General features: G+C 37.3%; 2 protein-coding genes across 3 annotated transcripts in view; one reads left to right on the plus strand and one right to left on the minus strand.

The window, feature by feature from the left end:
• The window catches only part of MSH6 (mutS homolog 6), a 32,489-nt gene extending 18,465 nt beyond the window's left edge, over positions 1-14,024 (plus strand). Inside the window, exons 2-10 of the mRNA XM_021001318.2 lie at positions 394-593; positions 2,602-2,768; positions 6,820-9,346; positions 11,458-11,732; positions 12,578-12,695; positions 13,125-13,214; positions 13,292-13,446; positions 13,547-13,746; positions 13,866-14,024. Coding sequence (XP_020856977.1) covers positions 394-593; positions 2,602-2,768; positions 6,820-9,346; positions 11,458-11,732; positions 12,578-12,695; positions 13,125-13,214; positions 13,292-13,446; positions 13,547-13,746; positions 13,866-13,947 — 3,814 coding nt within the window. The 3' untranslated portion in view covers positions 13,948-14,024. The remainder of the gene's footprint in view (positions 1-393; positions 594-2,601; positions 2,769-6,819; positions 9,347-11,457; positions 11,733-12,577; positions 12,696-13,124; positions 13,215-13,291; positions 13,447-13,546; positions 13,747-13,865) is intronic.
• The window catches only part of FBXO11 (F-box protein 11), a 107,942-nt gene continuing 100,175 nt past the window's right edge, over positions 13,991-21,757 (minus strand). For both annotated transcript variants that reach the window (XM_021001319.2, XM_021001320.2), the window contains exons 14-23: positions 21,308-21,402; positions 20,075-20,197; positions 19,893-19,978; positions 19,253-19,329; positions 19,025-19,168; positions 17,199-17,309; positions 16,654-16,761; positions 15,989-16,097; positions 15,371-15,469; positions 13,991-15,286 (exon numbers count right to left, since the gene is read on the minus strand). In XM_021001319.2, coding sequence (XP_020856978.1) covers positions 15,157-15,286; positions 15,371-15,469; positions 15,989-16,097; positions 16,654-16,761; positions 17,199-17,309; positions 19,025-19,168; positions 19,253-19,329; positions 19,893-19,978; positions 20,075-20,197; positions 21,308-21,402 — 1,082 coding nt within the window. In that variant the 3' untranslated portion in view covers positions 13,991-15,156. The remainder of the gene's footprint in view (positions 15,287-15,370; positions 15,470-15,988; positions 16,098-16,653; positions 16,762-17,198; positions 17,310-19,024; positions 19,169-19,252; positions 19,330-19,892; positions 19,979-20,074; positions 20,198-21,307; positions 21,403-21,757) is intronic.

Below are 21,757 nucleotides of genomic sequence, written 5' to 3' on the forward strand. Positions count from 1 at the left end.
CACTAACTCAAAGAGGAAATATTTTCTCCCCTAATAGCATATTTTGACTTTATCAAGTGTTCTTTCCTAATTCTGTAACATGTGGAATTTGTCAGCATTTGTGGTTGATAAGACTTCACCATTTCCATGTAACTAATTTCCTGGGTACCAATCAGAGCCTTTGATTAGCTTCACAAAATATTTCAGTGTATTCTGTTGGACTAGAAACAGGATGTATGTACCATTACTCATTGGACAATCCATTGCAAAGTTTGCTTTACCTTATATTTTGTGTGTGTGTGTGTGTGTGTGTGTGTGTGAGAGAGAGAGAGAGAGAGAGAGAGAGAGAGAGAGAGAAAGGCCTTTAAAGGTAATTGATCCAAATGTTAATCAGCTATCTTCTTTTGACTACAGCTCTTGTGACTTCTCTCCTGGTGATTTGGTTTGGGCCAAAATGGAAGGTTACCCCTGGTGGCCTTGCCTTGTGTATAACCACCCCACTGAAGGAACATTCATCAGAGAAAGGGGGAAAACTTTCCGTGTCCATGTACAATTTTTTGATGACAATCCTGTGAGGGGCTGGGTTAACAAAAGGCTTGTAAAGCCATATACAGGTAAGAGATTTGCTCTTTAAGTAGGAAACTAAAACATTTTTATCTTTTTTAAAAAACCATGCTGAATATATACATAATAGATTTGCAGTTTCATGTACAGTTATCATTTTTGGTATACTATGTTATGGAAAAGCTTGTTTTATTCCATAAATTAAAAAGAAAAAAAAACTGCTGAATATAGCTTATTTTCATTTCTGCTAAGTTGTAGGAATGTCCTTTGTAGTACCACTATCAAAGATTTTGGTATGAGAAAGCGAAATTTAAGATCATAGATTTGAAACTGGAAGGGACCTTAGAGGTCATCTAGTTCAACCCTCCTCTTTTTAGAAATGAGGACATTGAGGTCCAGACAGTTGAAGTGACATGTCTACAGTTTCATGGATAGAATGTGCCAGATCTGGGATTTGAAACCAAGTCCTCAGATTCCAAATCTGGCTCTTTTCCCACTATGTCATTAATCAGAGCTTTTGTGTTAGAATGGGATTTCCCTGTCTGCTTTTTAACCTTTTGCAGTTGGATTCCACTTTGTGGTCTTCCTTAAAAGAAAAGAGATGTTGTGAATTGCCAAATAGAATTTAATGCCCAAATAAGATTAAGAAGGGGAAGGGAGAGAGAAGGGACACTATTTGGTCAAAAAAAAGGAAGGCTAGAAAGTGTTAAATTATTTGTCCAAGTTCATATAGAGAGAGTTAGAAGAGATGTCAGGCCATTTAGTCTAACCTCCTTTTCCTTGAATATAAAAGTTTGTATTTAGGATCAGTTAATATAGGCTATTCATCCCATTGCTGTCCAGTTGCACTTGTTTTTAATTTGGATTAGGGACTGCTTGCCCTTATGCAGTCCAGAAATAAATATAATTGAAGGAGCCCTAGACTGGGAACTGGGAGACAGATCCATGATTGAACACCAGCATTACCACTTGCTAGATGACTTCATCCATCGTCTAATGGGAGAGACAACATGTAAATAAGTACATATAAGACACATACAGAGTAAATGGGAAGTAATTTCAGGTAAAGGCTTTAGCATCTAGGGCGGGGGAGACCAGGAAAGGTCTTCTGCAGAGGGTGGAATTTGAACTTGAGAGTTACAGGAAACCAGAGAAACCAAGAGGTAGAGGTAAGCAAGGGGCAGATGGAGTATCATGTAAACAGCAGCCAAAAGCAGACCAGAGTAGCTGGAGTGTAGATTAAGCAGAGCAGAAAGTAAAGTATAAGAAGACTGGAAAGGTACCAGATTATAAAGAACTTTAAATGCCAGATAGAGACCTTTATATTTTATCTTGGATGACTAGGGAGTCACTGGAGTTTTTGGAGCAGGTGGCTGACATGGGCAGATATCTATACTTTGGGAAAATCATTTTGGCAGTCCAGTGGAGATGGATGGATTGAAATAGGGAGTCACTTGGTGGGGCAGGGACAGGACACTTAGGATGGCTGTGAATAGAGTATATAGATGACAAGATTTGTCAACAGGTGTGGAGTGAGTGAGTGAGGGATCCAAGATGACACAGGTTATAGATGTGGTTGACTGGGAGGACGGTAGTGCCTTTATAGTACTTGCTTATTAGTTTTTTTATAATTTTAATTTTCTGGATTTATGTAACTAGTAACATAGTATCCCCTTTAATAGGTGTCAGTTTAAAAAATCTTTAAATATATTCACTTCAGGAGTGTCTTACCTTTCTTTGTTTAGGGTGCTTAAATTAAGAGAAAAGGGAGACATCTAAGTGAACTTTAATGATTCAAGAAAGTGGCTTCATAAAAGTACATTTCCTTTCCTTTTCATTTGTGTTTGTACTTGTACACTGGGCCTGATGCTGCTTAACATCTAAAAAACGTTTTTAAAGCATATACTTGAAGTTTTTACCTTTGCAAAAAATGTAGTTACTTGGAGGATTTATAAATACATTTTGCTACTTCAGAAGGCATCCCTGTTCATTTGCTGAGTTGAGTCTGTCCTTAGCCATTTTTCCATCAGTACTTATTAGAAAACTTTTTCTTTCCAGGTTCAAAATGTAAGGAAGCCCAGAAAGGAGGTCCCTTTTATACTGCAAAGCCTGAAATACTCAGAGCAATGCAACTGGCAGATGATGCCATAAGTATAGAGAAGAATAAGCGGCTTGAATTAGCAGTATGTGATGAGCCTTCAGATCCAGACGAGGAGGAAACGGAGGTAGTAACATTAATTTTGCAACCATATGAGTACTGTTTGTTCTGATAGATACGAAAATGGAAGGCTATCTTTAAATGACTTTTTTAGGGATAAGTGTATCTCTAATATGTTTGTGGGTATATATGTATACCCACAAACATATACCTATATATGCCAAAATAGAACATATGCAATAATGCAGCGACAATGGAACTTGTAGTGTGTGTACTTTCTAGAGTATGATTTCCTGCCATTTTAAGCTAGAGTGATGTTAATAGAGTACTTTTGTGGCCTAAGATCTTAAACCATCTACCACATTTGTCAGGGTATGGGATGGAGTGTACTGTATGTCAATGGGGAGTGTTTGCATGAGAGAGGTACTTAGTTGCTAGTATTAAACTTAAATATCTAATATTCAGGAATATTGTCAAATTTTTACATCCAGATGGTATTTGATGATATCATTCAAGTCTTCAAATATAGGCATGTAGTGATAGAGTAATGCTGTGAATCTTCTTTCCCTGTGAACAGGTCTAAAATATCTACAGTTGCCTGAGAAGAGTTGGGCAGATGGATTGCAACCTTCTTTGTATTCTTTTTTAATGTGATCATTGAGATGAAGCAGAACTGAGCATAGTACTTGAAAACAAGTTTTACTGCCAAGCAAATACAAATATTTATTAGATCTACACTCTGCACAAGAAGTTTAGCAGAGCAAAATGGTTAGAGAGGAGCTGGCCTCAGAGTCAGAAGACTAAATTCAGGTTCTTTCTCTGATACATTCAAACATCCCATAAGACAGGGTTGTACAATTGCCTGTGTGTATTATTAGAAAGAATTTCCTCACTATGAATTCCCTACACCAGTAAAACAGTTCTGGACCACACAATACATATTGCTCAAACTTCCTTGCAGTAGAAGCCCTGATTTTTAAATGTTGAATTGTAACAATCATTGAATCTGATTGTTGGAGGGGAATCTTTTGAGGTCATCTGATTTAAGTTGTGTAATGAAAAGCAGAGTGGCTCTGTGGTGTCAAAGGATTTGAGTTCAAATCTTGCCTCTCGCAGTTACTACCTTTATGACTTTATACAATTCACTGAACCTCCCTGGGCCTCATTTTCCTCATCCATAAAATGCAAGTTTGGAGTAGAAGTCCTCAGGTGTTCTGTCTTGCTCCAAATTTTTGATCCAGTGGCATATTTTTTTTTTTGGCTTTTTGGTGAGGCAATTGGGGTTAAGTGACTTGCCCAGGGTCACACAGCTAGTAAGTGACATGTGTCTGAGACTGGATTTGAACTCACGTACTCCTGACTCCAAGGCCAGAGCTCTATCCACTATGCCACCTAGCTGCCCCAATCCAGTGGCATTTTGCAGATGAACAAACTGAGGCACAGAACACGTAGCAAGCAAGGGTAGAGGCATAAGAAGTTAAACAAGCTGACTTCCCTGTACTCTCACTTTGAAAAGTAATGCACAGATGTTCTTAAAAACTAACACATTAGCGGGCAGCTAGGTGGGCCCAGTAGATAGAGTACAGCCCTGAAGTCAGGAGGACCTGAGTTCAAATGCATCCTCAGACCAGACACTTGACACACTTGTTAGCTGTGTGATCCTGGGCAAGTCACTTAACTCCAATCACCTAAAAAAAGCAACTAACAAGCAAAAAAAAAACCAAACCCTAACACATTAGGGAGTAGTTTCCAAGGTTGGACTAAGCAGGGGTCCAATCCCTCAGCTCAAGCTCATCTCAGGATTTTCCTCCATCTTTGATCCAAGGAACTTAGAGTATCCTAGAGCAGAGGCTTGAAGATTTGAAGGGATGCTTGGCGCCTTGTTTTCCTCTTTTCTATTGGGGAGGCAGCATGCTGGGTTCGGAATCAAGACCCTGGGTTCAATTTTGGCTTTGCTGCTTACTGCTTTTGTGACCCTGGGCAAGTCCTCTAACATCTCTGGGCCTTTGTGTTTTCAACTGTAAAATAAGTGGTTAGATTAGATGCCCTAAGTTCCCTTTATTCTCTAAATCTGTGATCACAATCAATAAGCATTTATTGAGTGGCTGCTAAGCTAAGTTCTGGGGGAATAAGGATAAAGATGAAATAATCCCTGCCCTCAAGGAGCATATCTTTTATCAGGGGACACAGTATGCGTGTATACAGATACAAAATAAAATAATGGGCACTAACAACTGGGGAGATTAGGAAAGGCTTCATGGAGAAGGTGGTACTTCAGCTGGTTTTTAGGGAGACTGGGGATTCTGAGAGGTAGAGTTGAGGACCAGGTGCATTCACTCTAAGCATGGAGGCAGCTGTCATTGGTTAAGTGGTTCAATTCAATTAACAGTCCACTAATAACTATAATCAAAATGTGTTGTTAGGTAAATGAAAAAAAGGTTAATTTGTTTGAAATTTTTTGGTGGTTTTAAATATTGGACTTTTGATTTCATTACCATAAGGCTCTCCAAATGAGGAAAACTCCCTTTGTTATGTACATAGATAGCTGATCTGCATCTTATAGTTTTAAACATTTTTTAAGGGCATTAAGAAATCAAGTGACTTGCCCAGAGTCACTTAGCTAATGTGTAATGGAGGGAAGGACTTAAAAACCCAGGTCTTCCTGACTCAGTTGCTGGCTCTATGTATGATAAGATTATTGTTTCTCATTTGAAATATAAACAGAATAATTAATGAATTTGCTAATTGTTCATAAATGTACTGATGTACCCACATTGAAAAACTGACTTACCTTCATTTTATCTATAGTAAGGGTGGGAAGCAGTGATTACATAAATAAAAAGCAGTTTAATTTTTGTTGTGGGGGAGAATGAAATGTTTCATTTGATTCTTGAAATGAAAAACAAAATGCAAACTATTAGCATTTTAGAGATAGAACTAAATTTTCAGCCACTGGTTCACAAAAATCCTTCTTAGAGTTCATAAATTTAAAATTGTTCCTCTGTGTGTGTGTGTGTGTATGTGTTAGTGTTATTTTCCTCCCATTTCTAATTCCCTCTTTGTTCCTGGCCTCTGCCTCCTGAACTGCTGAGGGTAGTTATTGTCTAATTACAGTATGTTTTGGTCTAGGAAACACTATTCTAGTTTCACTTCTTCATTTTACATATTGAAAAGAAGCATGGCAAAGTAGATAGATTTTAGTATCACTTGTGTTCAAGTTCCTGCCTCTGACTCATTGGCTGTGCAACCTTGGGCAGATCACTTAACATCTCAATGCTCTAGGGAACTCTCTTGAGACCACAAGTTTCAGAAAAGGTGCCAGTCTGCATTGGTAGAAAGTTTTCTCATTTAGGAGATCATGGTACTAATGAAATCACAGATCCAATCTCACCGTCCCTTTGATTTATAGATGAGAAAAACTGAGTTCCACAGTGTGTGTGACTTAACCAAGTTTGCTTTAGCTATTTAGTGACAAAAAAACTAAGAGTGGAAATCAGGTTTCTTGACTCCGTAGCTGTGTATATATATTAAATTCTATATCTGGTTTACAAGTCCTAGGGAGCAGAGACCATCATGCTGTAAGAATCATTTTTTTTTTTTTGCTTTTTGGTGAGGCAGTCGGGGTTAAGTGACTCCCAGGGTCACGTAGCTAGTAAGTGTCTGAGGCCAGATTTGAACTTGGGTCCTCCTGACTCCAAGGCCGGAGCTCTATCCACTGTGTCACCTAGCTGCCCCAGAATCAGAATGTTTTAAAACATTTAAATTCTTAGTTGTGGGCAGCTGCAGAGATAAAACAGAATGTAAGAAAACTAGCAATAGATGACCCTGAACACATGTGCATGGGGGAAAACATTCACATTTTATGGCATTTTAATATCTGTGAAACATGGAAAATGGTGGTGGTGGGGGATTTGAGATGGGGAGAGGAAGGGAAAGTGTTTGTAATTCTTTCTTGTGTTTTTTGTTTGTTTGTTTCTGCATATTACCTTTTAGTAGAATTGAAATCCCATCCTACTCCAGTACTCTCAATATGTGCCTATGTATGTGTATATTCATAGTACATATTTTTAATGTACCAGGTTTTATTTTGTTTTTAAATAGTCTCTCCTTTCTGATAGGTGGCTGTAGCTTCTGCATCAGATAATAGTGGAGAGGATCTAGAGAGTGAAGAGGAAGTGAGACCCAAGAGGCAGATGGCTAAGCGCAGCACAGCCCGGAATAAAAAACGGAGAGTTGTTTCAGACTCGGAGAGTGATATTGGTGGCTCTGATGTAGAATTTAAACCAGATACCAAGGAGGAAGGGAGCAGTGATGAAGCAAGCAGTGGAATGGGTGAAAGTGACAGTGACATGGACAGTCCTGTCAAAGCTGCCCCAAAACGGAAGAGAGGAACTGCTGTGAACAGCTCCCACAAGAGGAAAAGCTTGGGAGGTTGTGCTCCTAATGTACCCAAACGAGTAGTAGGAGTTTCCTCAGAAACTAAGAACACATTGAGTGCTTTCTCTGCTCCACAGAACTTTGAGTCCCAAGCCCCAGTTAGTGGAGGTGGTGATGGGAGCTGTGGCTCCACTCAGTGGTACCATGAAACACTAGAATGGTTAAAGGAGGGAAAGAGGAAAGATGCATGCAGGAGGCGACCAGATCATCCTGATTATGACCCAAACACTGTCCACATCCCTGAGGATTTCCTTAACACCTGTACTCCAGGAATGAGAAGGTGGTGGCAAATCAAGTCTCAGAACTTTGACCTAGTAATCTTCTATAAAGTGGGGAAGTTCTATGAGCTATATCACATGGATGCAATCATTGGGGTCAATGAGCTGGGGCTAGTGTTTATGAAAGGCAATTGGGCCCATTCAGGTTTCCCAGAAATTGCATTTGGTAGATATTCAGATTCTTTGGTTCAGAAGGGTTACAAAGTTGCTCGAGTTGAGCAGACAGAGACCCCTGAAATGATGGAAGCTCGCTGCCGAAAGTTGGCTCACATATCCAGATTTGACAGAGTGGTGCGGAGAGAGATATGCAGAATTATTACCAAGGGTACACAGACTTACAGTGTGCTGGATGGTGAACCTTCTGAAAGCAACAATAAATATCTGCTGTGTGTCAAAGAAAAAGAGGAGGAAGCTTCTGGTCACATGCGTTTGTATGGTGTTTGCTTTATTGACACCTCTGTGGGCAAGTTTTACATGGGTCAGTTTTCAGATGACCGTCATTGCTCTCGTTTTAGGACTCTGGTGGCACATTACACTCCTGCACAAATACTGTTTGAGAAAGGAAATCTTTCTGCTGAAACAAGGAAGGTCCTGAAGGGTTCTTTATCTTCTTCCATTCAGGAAAGTCTTATACCAGGCTCCCAGTTTTGGGATGCAGCTAAAACCTTGAGAACACTTCATGAAGAAGGATACTTTAAAGAAAAACTAGATGGGGCAGTATTACCCCCTGTGCTTAAAAGTATGACATCAGAATCTGACAGCATTGGCTTAACACCTAATGAGAAGAGTGAGCTGGCATTGTCTGCTTTGGGTGGTTGTGTCTTCTACCTCAAAAAATGCCTTATAGATTACGAGCTTTTGTCTATGGCCAATTTTGAAGAATACATTCCTGTTGATGCTGATATGGTGAAAGCTGTGAAGCCTGGTGCTATCTTTGCTAAAAGAGATTGTCGAATGGTGCTAGATGCTGTGACCCTGAGCAACCTGGAGATTCTCCAGAATGCAGTAAATGGCTCCACTGAAGGGACACTGTTAGAGAGGATTGATACTTGCTGCACTCCCTTTGGGAAGCGGCTCTTAAAACAGTGGCTCTGTGCTCCACTTTGTAACCCATCCTCAATCAATGACCGTTTAGATGCAATGGAAGATCTCATGGCTGTGCCTGACAAAATTAGTGAAGTAGTTGACCTTCTGAAGAAACTTCCTGACCTTGAGAGGCTGTTGAACAAGATTCATAGTGTTGGCTCTCCACTAAAGAGCCAGAAGCACCCAGACAGCAGAGCTATAATGTATGAAGAAACCACTTACAGCAAAAAAAAGATTGTTGATTTCTTGTCTGCTTTGGAAGGATTCAAAGTGATGTGCAAAATTATTGGGATTATGGAAGAAGTGGTAGATAATTTCAAGTCTAAAATCCTTAAGCAAGTAATTACACTCCGGACCCAAAATTCAGGGGGTCGTTTCCCTGAATTGACTGCAGAATTGAACCGATGGGATACAGCCTTTGACCATGAAAAAGCTCGAAAGACTGGAATAATTACTCCCAAAACGGGATTCGACTCTGATTATGATCAAGCATTGGTTGACATCAAGGACAATGAACAGAGTCTCTTAGACTATTTAGAGAAACAGCGCAAACGGATTGGGTGCAGGTCCATAGTCTATTGGGGTGTTGGCAAAAATCGTTACCAATTGGAAATTCCAGAAAGTTTCACATTGCGTGATTTGCCAGGGGAATACGAACTAAAGTCCACCAAGAAGGGCTGTAAACGGTACTGGACAAAGGACATTGAGAAGAAGCTTGCTGATCTGATGAATGCTGAAGAGCGGAGAGATGTATCACTGAAGGACTGTATGAGGAGGCTTTTCTTTAATTTTGACAAAAATTATAGGGACTGGCAGACTGCTGTGGAGTGCATTGCTGTGTTTGGTAAGACTGGTGTGAATTATCCTTTTTTTCAGGCCTGGGGAATTACTACTGCCTTCTAAGTTCATGATACTGTTAAGTCAGTAAGCAGTTATTAATCACCTACTATGTACCAGGTACTATGCTAAAGTACTATGGAAAGAGAAAGAGACAGCCTCACGACTTTGAGAAGCTCACAATCTAGTGTCTGACACCATCATTCATTGTTAAGAATGAGATGGTGACACTAATAATATAATGAACTAACCCTTAGTCTTAGTTGCTTTTTATGTATCATTTAAGCTTCACAAGTACTATTGGTAGATTTTGTCAGATTTGTAGCAGCCCTTTCCTAGACAGAGGAAGTGTTCCATCTATGGTAGTTCTGTAAAGTGCCATAGAGAGTTTATTTGTACCAACCTAAATTGGGCACTTCAAACACAACCAAAAGGCAATTTTTCTTACAAGTCTTTTCTAGTCCATAGTGGTTGTGACCCACATTTTTCCAAATCCTTTGAATAATGAAATCAAGGAATTTTAGCAATCATTTCTTTTCATTTTTTCTTTTTGTCTTCCCCTTACTATTTTTCTGTCAATAGATCATGATGTAATGAAAAGACTACTAGTATGGGAGTCAGAAGACCTGGCTTCTCCTAGCTGTCTGTCTTAGTGAGCTATGTGACCTTGGATACTCAGCCTCCACTCAGAACATTAAACTTCCTTCTAGCTCTAGAACTCTGTTGTCTTGTACAGTTAACTTAAATTTATAATTTGTCTTCTACCTCATTTTTTTTATACTTGTCCCAAAAAATTAAGTATACATTTGGCTAGATTTGAAACTACTTATTTGTAATATAGCTACTATAAGGTCTAGAACTCTTTTAACCTATTTTTGTACAAAGTGTCTCTGTCCAAACCTGTTATTTCATCCATATAGGAAACTACTGATGTAGATGGATAACTCTTAACTTAATATTAAGGGCAGAGATGTCAGACATGTGACTTATTGGCTACTTGTGCCCTTCAACACCCGAAGTGCAGCCCAAACCAGATTAAAACGTAATGGGGAAATATTTAACAAAATGAATTAAGAACACAATAAAACATAGAAAATCACATATTAATATGATGTAAGTCAACATGCAGCCCACAGGGATCCTTCTGCACTACTTAGTGGCCTCTGTTTCTTTAGAGGCTAAGGCTCAAAAGGCAGGACTGGAACCGAACCAGTTGTTCCTGACACTAAGGCCTATATTTTCTATGCTTTTGGCCTTCTAAATGCTATATGAAATAATTTCTTTTAAAAATTCTTCCCCAGTTTTTTCTGAATCTTTAAATATGTAAAAATCTCGCTTCTTGATAACTCCCGTTTTTATTGCACTAGAAGACTGTCATAAAAGAAGTATACAGTTAAGGAAAGCATCACTATTGTCAGACGTGACATCTCATTCTGTATCTCTAGTCCACCAATTGTACTGTAAGGCATGGCTTGTTTTTCACCAATAGTTCCTCAGCCCTTTACAAAGTAATTGTTAAAGATTTTCCTTTTTATTCAGTCTATTTGGTCATGACCTGTATTCTATTTATTCTTTTTAAAATGTGGTTTCTTAAACATTTCATTTCTTTATAAGAAGTGATCGTTTTGTCATATCAGTTAATATTTCTTGGTACTTCTCTATGAAGTGTCAGTGATTGTTTTAGGTAAGAAGGCATTAAAATGACTTACACATTTCCTTAGTCTTGTTTCTGTGGTTCAGGGTGATTCCCTCCTTCACAATTTTTGGACGAAATGATCCAGCCCTGTGGTGTTTTTTGAGCCCTGTTTGTGGGAGCTATTGGGATCAAGTAACATCTCCAGTTAAAATTAAACTATATTGTTAGGTATCAAAAAATATTTCTAAGTAGGATTTATATTGCTTATTTTTTCTAGAAATCATGTCAGTTATGTGCTCTCTAAAGTATTTGTTAGTAATACAAAATGTATATCATAAAACTAACCAACTTTTTCAAGTGAGGGGGCTAAGCTCGATGCAGATTGTCTTTGTCTTTAACTTGAATTTATTACATTGGAGTTCCTTTAGTAAATCTTTAATTAGAGCTGATACTTTTAACTTTTTTCTTTTTCTTTTTAATAGATGTCTTACTATGCTTGGCTAACTATAGTCGAGGTGGTAACGGTCCTATGTGTCGTCCAGTAATCCTAGTTCCAGATGAGGATACTCAACCCTTCTTAAAGCTAAAAGGATCGCGACATCCATGCATTACAAATAATTTTTTTGGTGATGACTTTATTCCTAATGACATTATGATAGGCTGTAAGGAAGAAGATTCAGAAGATAGTACTTGGGATGCTTATTGTGTGCTGGTTACTGGACCAAACATGGGGGGCAAATCAACCCTCATGAGACAGGTAATTAATCCATAAATATTTTTCCAGCGAAGGCAGGTGGCAGTGGGTAGACCCCTGGACCTGAAGTCAGGAAGACCAGAGTTCAGCTCTTGCCTCAGACACTTAGCTGTTGTGACCTTGGGCAAATCATTTTACCGTTTGTCTCAGTTTCCTCATTTGTAAAATGAGTTAGAGAAGGATATTTGAGACCCAAATGGGGTCTCAAAGAATCAGGCATGACTGAAACTAAGTAACAATTTTTACATAAAATGTGTTATTAAAGTATTCTGGGATCCTTCATGCACTTAAACCTCTCTCCCCTACTTTTAAAAGCATTAAATCTTAATTAAAAAGCAAGTTTATTTCAGTTATTAACAATCTGCCATATTTCCAGTTTTATTTGATGTTTTTATTTAACATACTTTTTGATATAGTGCCTTTTCTAGGAGCCAGTGGGAAAATTTCCAGTTTTTACTGTGACCTCATTAAAGTGAAGAAAAATAGGTGTAAAGGATAGTCAATAAGAAAGTTTTTTTTTTTAAACAAATTCTGGCCCTAATAAAGCAAGAGAATTTGAGATTAACCCAAACATTCAGAGTATTTTGGTAGGTGAATCACACGTTCTTTGAGAAGGTGCTGGGGAAGAACACATAGTTCCGTCCTTGGAGAAGGGAGCATAATATTTGAACACAGAATTGTATTGGGAGTCTGGAGATCTGAGTAAATTAAAGGTCAACTACCTCTGACCTAGGGCAAATCATTTTTTAATTCAGTCATCCATGCTGTTCTTTAGTTAAATATGAGAGATTTGTGTTTCTTGGCTAATGACATATTGGGTGTTTTTTGTTTGTTTTTAATATTCACAGGCTGGTCTTTTGGTTATAATGGCTCAGATGGGCTGTTATGTTCCTGCTGAAATTTGTAGTTTCACACCAGTTGATAGAGTATTCACTAGATTAGGTGCTTCAGACAGAATAATGTCAGGTAAGTTAGTCTGCCTTGTTATCAATTTTGTGTTTTTAGATTTTAACTGAAAAACTACCTGAGGCAGTCTCTTAAATTGGTCTGTCTTGTTATATGTATATGTATGTAGACACATAGTTGTATAGTTATTGTGTAGATAGGTTTTAAAGCTGTGGTGAAGGAAAGGAATTTACAGGCAAGTAGACTGTGGCCCTACAAAAGGAATCTTCCTAACAATTCGGACTGTATGCAAAAGTGCAACAAGCTGCCCAGGAGTAGTAGTACAAAATGATTACTGGACTAGTTTTAAAAGGCTTTCATGCAACAATTTCAGTGTAAGAATTTGGACATTACTACTACATATGGCTTGAGTTTATTTGTGATTTTTTTCAGTTCGGCCTTGAATCTGTTGAATGACTGTTATCATTTCTGACTATTTTTGCATGTCAGGTGAAAGTACCTTTTTTGTCGAAATGAATGAGACTGCCAGCATACTACAGCATGCAACAGAACATTCCTTGGTGCTCATGGATGAACTAGGTAAAATCCTAAGGTTTAAGTGGAGAGGGGAGACTAAGCGAAAGAGAGTAGTTTGTGACCCTTCTTAATTCTTGTAGGTAGAGGCACTGCAACTTTTGATGGTACAGCTATAGCAAATGCAGTTGTTAAAGAACTTGCCGAGACCATAAAGTGTCGTACTTTATTTTCTACACACTACCATTCATTAGTAGAGGATTACTCCCAAAATGTTGCTGTGTGCCTAGGACATATGGTATGTAACTGTTGCTTAAAGGGGGATTTACAGTTTGGAAAACAGCTTGGTACCTCCAGAAATACAGATAATCAAGTCATGATAAATATTATCCTTTTAGGCATGCATGGTTGAAAATGAATGTGAAGACCCAAGCCAAGAAACCATTACCTTCCTCTATAAATTTACTAAAGGTGCTTGTCCTAAAAGCTATGGATTTAATGCAGCAAGGCTTGCCTGTCTTCCTGAAGAGATTATTCAGAAAGGCCATAGGAAAGCAAAAGAATTTGAGAAGATGACCCAATCATTGAGACTGTTTCGGTAGGTTAATCATACACATATTCTTTGGGTACATATAGTAAGAGCTTGGACAGACATAATGGGGAAAATGTAAGGACTGCAAGGGGAAAATTTAACTTGTTTTGTCCCTTTGTTTTTAGGGAAGTTTGCCTGGCTCTTGAAAATTCAGCTGCAGATGTCCAGGCTGTTCACAAGTTGTTGACTTTGATCAAGGAAATATAAGCTTCAGCAAGTTTCTGACAAAGGTGGTAAAATTCAGACAACATTATGATCTAATAAACTTTATTTTTTAAAAATGACCATTTTTCCATTTTCTTTCCTAGGAAATTAAACCCTTTTAATTCTTACCTACCCTCTACATAATGGTTATTGAATACTTCACAATATATTAAGTCTAGATGTTATGGTACATGCATATACTTTCAGGCTGTTTGATTACCCACTGTCACCAATACACATAAATGGGGGGGAGCTATGAAACTGTATAGGGCTGTATATATACTTGTCTCAGCTTCATTAGAGCAGGAAATTGTTTTAATTTCCAGCAGTATCTAGACTGTTCAAAAAAAAACGATGAACAGATTAAAATACAGGACTGTTTTGAGGAGACTTTCTAAAGTGTACTTTAAAACATAGTAGCTTTACCTTTCACAAAATTAGTTACAAGAATACTTTGTTTTACAGTGCATCCCTTCCTAGGAAGTCTCATTAAAACACTCACTTTTTCTAGGGGTGATTTGATTGCTGCTGGGACAGGGATGGGAAGGAAATAATAGTCTAACTTTCTTAAAGGATACCAGAAACATTGCTGGATATAATTTAAGATTAGTGTTTTCTCTTTCATAGAAAGAACGTACATACTGGGACATGAGTACAGTTACAGCAAGTCTAGGTGTGCTAACAAAATGGGACACATTCAAGTACAATTTTGCTTGAAATTAAAAACAAACTACATGAGATTAAAGCATTAAAATCATATCAATCTGAATACATGTTAAAAAAATCAAAAATGCAGAAGTGCTAGCTCACATTTTTTTTTACCATATTACAAAAGCAATTGGTACCCATGTCCATAAAAGCAGCAACAATGCTGCCTGTCTACTGAATAGTACTACTGCAAAGTGGACTGCGTTCAATGCTAGTTGTAAAAACACCAGCTTTACAGAAGTTGGTATCTGTACAAAATTGCAGCTTATTTTCTTCACTTCTGTCCCTTCAAAAAGTCTTTACACAGTAATGCTAAAACACCCAGTTCTGTGATCCTGAGTCAATATATTGCCACTTTCTTTTTGGTAGGTTGAGCTTCATAGTGTCAACACCTTACACACATCCATTTTACAGTCTCTTCCTGCAGAAATGGGCAAGTATCTTCCTCCAAAAGTTTTTAATAGTTTTAAGTTAGAATGGCAGAACTCTCCTTGAAGAAGGAATTCAATTGTGCTGCAATGTATTAGATTCTATAGGTGGAGCAGAGTCATATAGTGTATCTGTATCATGTGTAGGCTCGCCGGCTAATGTACAGGGGTTAGACAGTGTTCCAGCACCACAATCACAGAAAAACCTAGAAAATGACAAAAGCCAATACATTAGCATCCAAAGAAAAAGGTCCTAATTACATAATACTGTAACAGCAGGCTTTACATACCTATCATGTCTAATAAATTCTACATCATGTCCCTGATGGCACTTCTTAATGCAGTTCACACATATGGCATTACGATCTGTGGTGTTACAAGTATGGCATCTAAAAAGCATTAAGTACAAATTAGTCATGGATTCAGAGAAATTAGATTCACCTTTTGTCACTGAATTATCTGACTGATTGGATCTCTTGGGATATTTAGTTTCCAGAACTGCTTCACCTCTAAAGCTCCATTGTTTATTCCAGGGTAAGGTGTAGCACAACTCTGCCTGTTTTTTTTTTTCTCTAAATTGATTTTCAGGCTAACTCCTTAATCCAGAAAATGGGGTAATGCAAAGATATTGCTCTCTTATGCTGAACATACAAGAATCAACTCTTAATCTACTATATACTCTCTTCCTGCAGTGATATGAACTAGATTAGGGGGCCTGAAAGGATTAAGCAGAGCCAGACCAGACCTGTTTAATCACTTCCACTTGAAATGAGTAAGAACAATTTCCTAATCTATTTGGAAGGGGGCCACTGATGACCCCACTGTTGACTGACAGAGAGGGACCCAATCTAAGAAATTAAAATTACTTCGCTTCCAGAACCCACAAGCAATTTGGAAATTTAATATACCTGTAGAAGTCATGCATGGGATAGCTGGTATAGCTTGATATTTTATATAAGCACTGGCCTCTACTAACAGCCTTTTCTATGGCATCTTGGTTGTTCATTATTTTGTTATCTGCAATAAAAGAAAAAAAATGATTTTAGGTTAGTTTAAACAAATAACTTTCAAATTTCCACTAAATCTCATCATCTTGCTTTTGGGTGGCCTGAAAGGAAACCCGCTTTCTTCTAAGCTATTTCAGCAAAATGCCACTTACTTAATAATCCATAAAGCCGTTTCTGTGTATATGATCTTGGATTTGAGTGCTGGTGATAAACGGTTTTCTGAGGATCAGTTGGATCAGTCTAGTTAACCTTGGAAATGCTCATTACCATATTAGTTGAAGGGTGCTGAATTTTTTGGCTACAACTAACATTCGAAAGACCACTTGCTATGCTGTGTAGGGATTGTAATCTGTGTTGAAGGGAATACTTATCCCAATAAAATTACAAGTCTCTGAAGTAAGAAAGAGGATAACTTTTTTTAAGTTGATAGTCAACTAATTTTAATACTTCAAAAAGAAAAAAATACTTTGAAACTACCTTAGTTCTTTAAAGTGAATACAAGAAAATGACTTCATATTGTCAGAGGATATTTTGTGACTTTCTGCAAAATAGAGATTCCAACATACCTTTCATTGTTACATTAACACCAGATGCTAGAAATAAGCCTCCAAACCGGTTGTTAAAAATTTGATTGCCTTCTAGTGTTGCAGTTGCATGGTTTGTAATTTCAATACCTGAAGAAGTTAAAGTACTTGTTTACAACAGTTGTATGATCTTACTAAAATCCTTATAATACTTAATATATAACAAAGCAAAGAGATGCGATGGTTAGTGTTTATGCACACACAAGAGAAATAGCTGTTGAGTATATAGTTAGAATAAAACGCATCCACTTTCACAGTGTGTCATTTCTGGTGATAGGCTACACAATAAGGGATAACAGTAAAATTACTCTGCATTCACTCTGCAAATCAAGGTGAGGAGGGAGAAGTGGTCCGAAGGGTAAATGATATTAACTGCTAAGATTATACTATGTCAGCTATTTAAAATTTGATTAAATTTTCTGTTTAACAAGGCATTAGAGTTTATGTGGTGTATATGACAACTAAATTAAAGGTTAAGCCTTAAAGGTTGAACTACAATATGGCCTTATGATTTTATGAATACAAACCTGCAGCAAATCCATCAAATATTCTGTTTTTCCTTAAGACTGGATGACTATTAGTGCTGATCAGTACACCAGCTTGAGCATTTCTGAAAATATCATTCTCTTCAAGGAGACCTATAATAAAATGCCCAGATATTTGTTAATAAAAACTTGGATTCATAATCAAGAGGTATGAAAACTTTAGGGAAATCTAGGATGAGAAAGAGAGAGACGAATCTCAAGTGAGACACTCATTCTCAAGATAACCAAAGAATATCCAAGATGTATGGAAATTGTGCCAAGCATCACAAGGGGCAAGATGATGTGGATAAATTGTGACTTCTGTCAATGGAAGCACTGATAGTATCTTAAGATAAATGCTTGGGCTTGAAATTATTTTAGGTTAGGATTTAATAAAAAACTATACATGGAAGAAAATAGGATTCAAATATTAGGACTAGAATGGATCATTTGGTAGTCCTTTGTTTTACAGAGAGGCAAAGAGCTGAGCTCTCTTCCTGTGAACTATGAGGCAGCATACTATAATAAAGAGAACACTTGCCTTGCTAGTTTGAAAGACAAGACTAGCTTTAATATAAAGTCAACTCACTAAACTCTACTTCAGCTAACTATGAGTTACCAAAAATCCACAGATCTGCATTAATAAAGGCAGTTTCTACCCTAGAAGTTCCCTTCACCAATGAATATACAGATCTGAACAAAGGCAAAAACTAAGTATGAGATTGGGGGGTTGTGGGCTGCAACTATCTGACAAAAAAGCTGGCTAGCCTGCCTCACTATTGCTGAGGTCTCATTTGCACCATACTTACAACACTTTACAGTAAATGGTAAACGAAAACAGGAAAATGGTACATGAAAACAATACTGTTGCAAAAAATATTTCTATATATTTACAGACCAGTTAAAGTCAAGATTTCTGTAATTTATTAAAATTTATCAAACCCTCTGCATAGGAGCAAATCCTAATATGTAGAAAATAATCATGGAGTTCGGAGTTAAATTTTGCTACTGTGAAATGTCTTACTGAAAATTTTAGCAGGTAAGGGTAGGCTACAGATAAAAATGAAAGACAGGGATCGAATTTTCAGGAAGAAAGACCTTGAACATCCTTAAAGACATGGAATGAAACAATTTCATTGAAATATTTCATGACACAACATTGATCTAATAGATATATGATCTTATTTCACTCAATCATTTATTAAGGCACCTACAGACTAGACACTGGATACAATCCTCCCCCCTCCCCCCAGGCTTTGCCCTCCACGAGCTTACATTCTATTAGAAGGAAACAACATAGATACAGAAGAGTAAATACAAAACAAAGCTGGAGGGAGGATTAGGTAATGCCTTATGTAGGAGGTGATACCTAAGCTGAGCTTTAAAGGAAATCAGGGATTCTGAGGCAAAGGCCTGTGCAAAGGTAGAAGGTCCAGGAGATGGAATGCTGTACATGAGCAATAGCAGGCAGAGCAGTTTGGTTGGAATGCCAAGGGCATGATGGTGTAACAATGTGCAATGTGCTTGGAGATATGCTGGGGCTAAACTGTGAAAGGACTTTAAAAGCTAAACAGAGGAGTCTGTGTTTGATCTTAGAGAAGAGAGGAAGCTCCTGGAGCTTCTAAATTGCAGATAGGAAAGCTTTAATTAAGGAAGATCAAGTTGTGTGGAGGAAAGAATGGAAAAGGGAGATCAATTAGTAGCTATTGCCATAATCTAAGCAAGAGGGATAGAGGTCTGATCTAGGGTACCCCTTCCACAAATATAGTTCATAACCAGACAATCTGTATAAATACAAAAGGATAATGAACATTTTAAATGAAGAATACCTCGGCCTCCATTAAAAATACAGATGCCTCCATCTCTTCCATCATGTATTTTATTTCTTCTTAGTGTAGGATTACTATCTGTCTTAATCCAGACCCCAGCCATTGCATTATCAAAAATTTCATTGTCTTCTATACAGCCTAGACCTAGAGAAATAAACATTGAAATTATGCTACTAGGGAAGTGTTTAAAATATTACTAACACTGGGAAAAGAAGTGAATGAACCTACCAGAATTATAAACTAGAATCCCACCATTCTGGCCTCCCCAGATCTTGTTGCGCCTAATTTTAGGGTTGCTTCCAGTTCTATGGATAAAATAGAAAATACCATTTAAGCAAAAAGGTTATTATTATTTGGGGAATAAAGTTACACTTTTTAGAGCTGAGATGGTGACAAAATTTTTAGCTAATCATAGCCACATTTATTGTACTTTGCAACATACAAATAAACCAAAATCTAAGAATTCTTGATAATGAACTTCTTTAGAAACTATATAAACTCCCTACAAATATATACTTGGGTAATGAATTAATGTACTGGAGAGGTAAGAAAGCTTTTAAGAATGGTCTGTCAGAATTATGACTTTCTCCATTTTTAGCACACTGGGGAACCTCACCCTCATGCCAGTCTTTAAATATTACTAAAGCATAAAGAAGACAGGTTAGGAGCAAATAGTTTTTATGCCACAAAACAGTGGGGTCTCCAAATAAAAAGGAATATGGGAGACTATATTCTGCCAGAACTTTTAGTTCTTAAAGTTAAGGGAGATGAGGGTTAGGTATTATAGAATAAATAAGTTCTTTTACTTCCTCTACTGTCCCTAAAACAAAACAGAACTAAAAAAGAAGAAAAAAATCCAGTTTTTTACCTTATTTGAACTCCTGAGTACATATGATTATAGATGTCATTGTCCTCTAGCACTCCATGTCCATTGTCATAAAAGTAAACACCAACCTAATATTAAAAAGGAAAATGTTATATCAAAGAAACAGAAAATTGCTTAAGCCAAAATATTTCCCATCCAACGTGCTGGGAGAAAAAAAATCCTACCTGCTTGCCACTATGTATTCTGTTTCTCCTCAACACTGGAGTACTTCCTGTTGTCACCCAAACTCCAGCCAGAGTATTACTGTAAACTTCATTTTCTTCTATCACACCTTGTCCTTTTTCATGCTAAAAAAAAGTCATTATTTACATTAGAGTCCATCCAAAGACATAAATAATTGTTTAGAAGATTTAAAAAAACAACATGTTTTTATCTTGGCAGAGACAACACACCATTCATCACTGCTTTTGTATCATCCACCAATGACATTGTACTGTTAATACCGTTTTGTGCTTCCAAGCCTTGAATTATTATTATTATTATTATTATTATTATTATTATTATTATTATTTGGGGTGGGTGGGTGTGCAAATCTGGGTTAAATGACTTGTCCAAAGTCACACAGCTAAGATGTGTCCAAGGCTGGCAGGTCCTCCTGACTCCAAGGCCAGGAATTAGTCTTGAAATTTACCTTAGCAGTGGAACTTCTCCTTTGCCTTGAATCAATACTGTTTTTTCACAAAACATCTATGCATTTTAAGATCTTAAGCTATGATAGAATCTTCATCCTTATCAAAGGTGGTTCACTTCTAGCAGTGTAATTAAAATTAGCCCTTTCTTAGCATCAGTCTTCTCAAATCTCTACGTCTACTACATTATAAGCTCCTTGAGGGAAGACGCTGTCGCATTCATTTTTGACTACCTTAAAATTCTTCAAGAAGCATTAAGCACTCATATGTTGGTTGAATTAATAGAGGATTTTAGTTACAGCTAAACAGGTGCCAAAGAAACAATGATAAAAGCCAAACATTTTTTGACTAGTAACAAGTTGCTCAATTATATTTGAACATCAAAACCAGATTTAGTTTCCTTTCTGGGGGAAAAGAAAACAAAAGCAAAGCAGGTAAAAGGCGATTGTGACAGAATTCTAGCACAAAAATTTATCTGGTTTATCTCAGAGACTTCTACATATACAACCAGCTGCTCCATAACAGGTTGCTGAAGATTTATATTCTATTAGATAAACCTATTAAGTACAGAATAAATTTCTTTAGAACACTTTATTCTCTAAAGTCAAAGGGAGGAAATATTTTAATTCAGTTTTTAAAATTTGTAAAGTATCTTCTACAAAGATTCTAAGCGGAACTGGGCAATCCTTGCCTTTGAGGAACCTGTAATCAAATGTTAAAAGAACAATTCACCCATTTTATAGTATAGAATGATGTTCAGTCACTCACCACATAAATCCCACCATGCTGACCATCATGGATTTTGTTATGTCGAACAATGGGACAACTATTTGTTCTGATCTGAATTCCTGCTAATGCATTACCTGTTGGAAAACATTATGATGTTAAAAAAAATCTGGGACTCAGTATAAAGGAAATATAAGATAATCTTCCTGTTGTGTTTAGCATTGATTAGGTTCTTAGTAGATAAGAAGTTTAAGAGGAAAATCCCCAAAACAATTAGGGCTCAAGTATGAGATCTATGAGAAACCAAGCTCATGGAAGTGGGGTGGTACTCTAGAAAGGAAAGCTGAGGGACAAAAGTTTAGTACAGAACATGAGAAATGCTACTCTCCACCTAAAAAAAAATTACTCAGAGCATAAAACACTCAAATTACACATTCGAAATAAGAATTTTCTGATGGAAACGTTGGAATGGATTGCCAGGGAAAGTCTTGG

Source organism: Phascolarctos cinereus, unplaced genomic scaffold, assembly GCF_003287225.1.
Source record: "Phascolarctos cinereus isolate Bilbo 61053 unplaced genomic scaffold, phaCin_HiC Scaffold_2;HRSCAF=192, whole genome shotgun sequence".
NCBI classification, from domain to species: Eukaryota; Metazoa; Chordata; class Mammalia; order Diprotodontia; family Phascolarctidae; genus Phascolarctos; species Phascolarctos cinereus.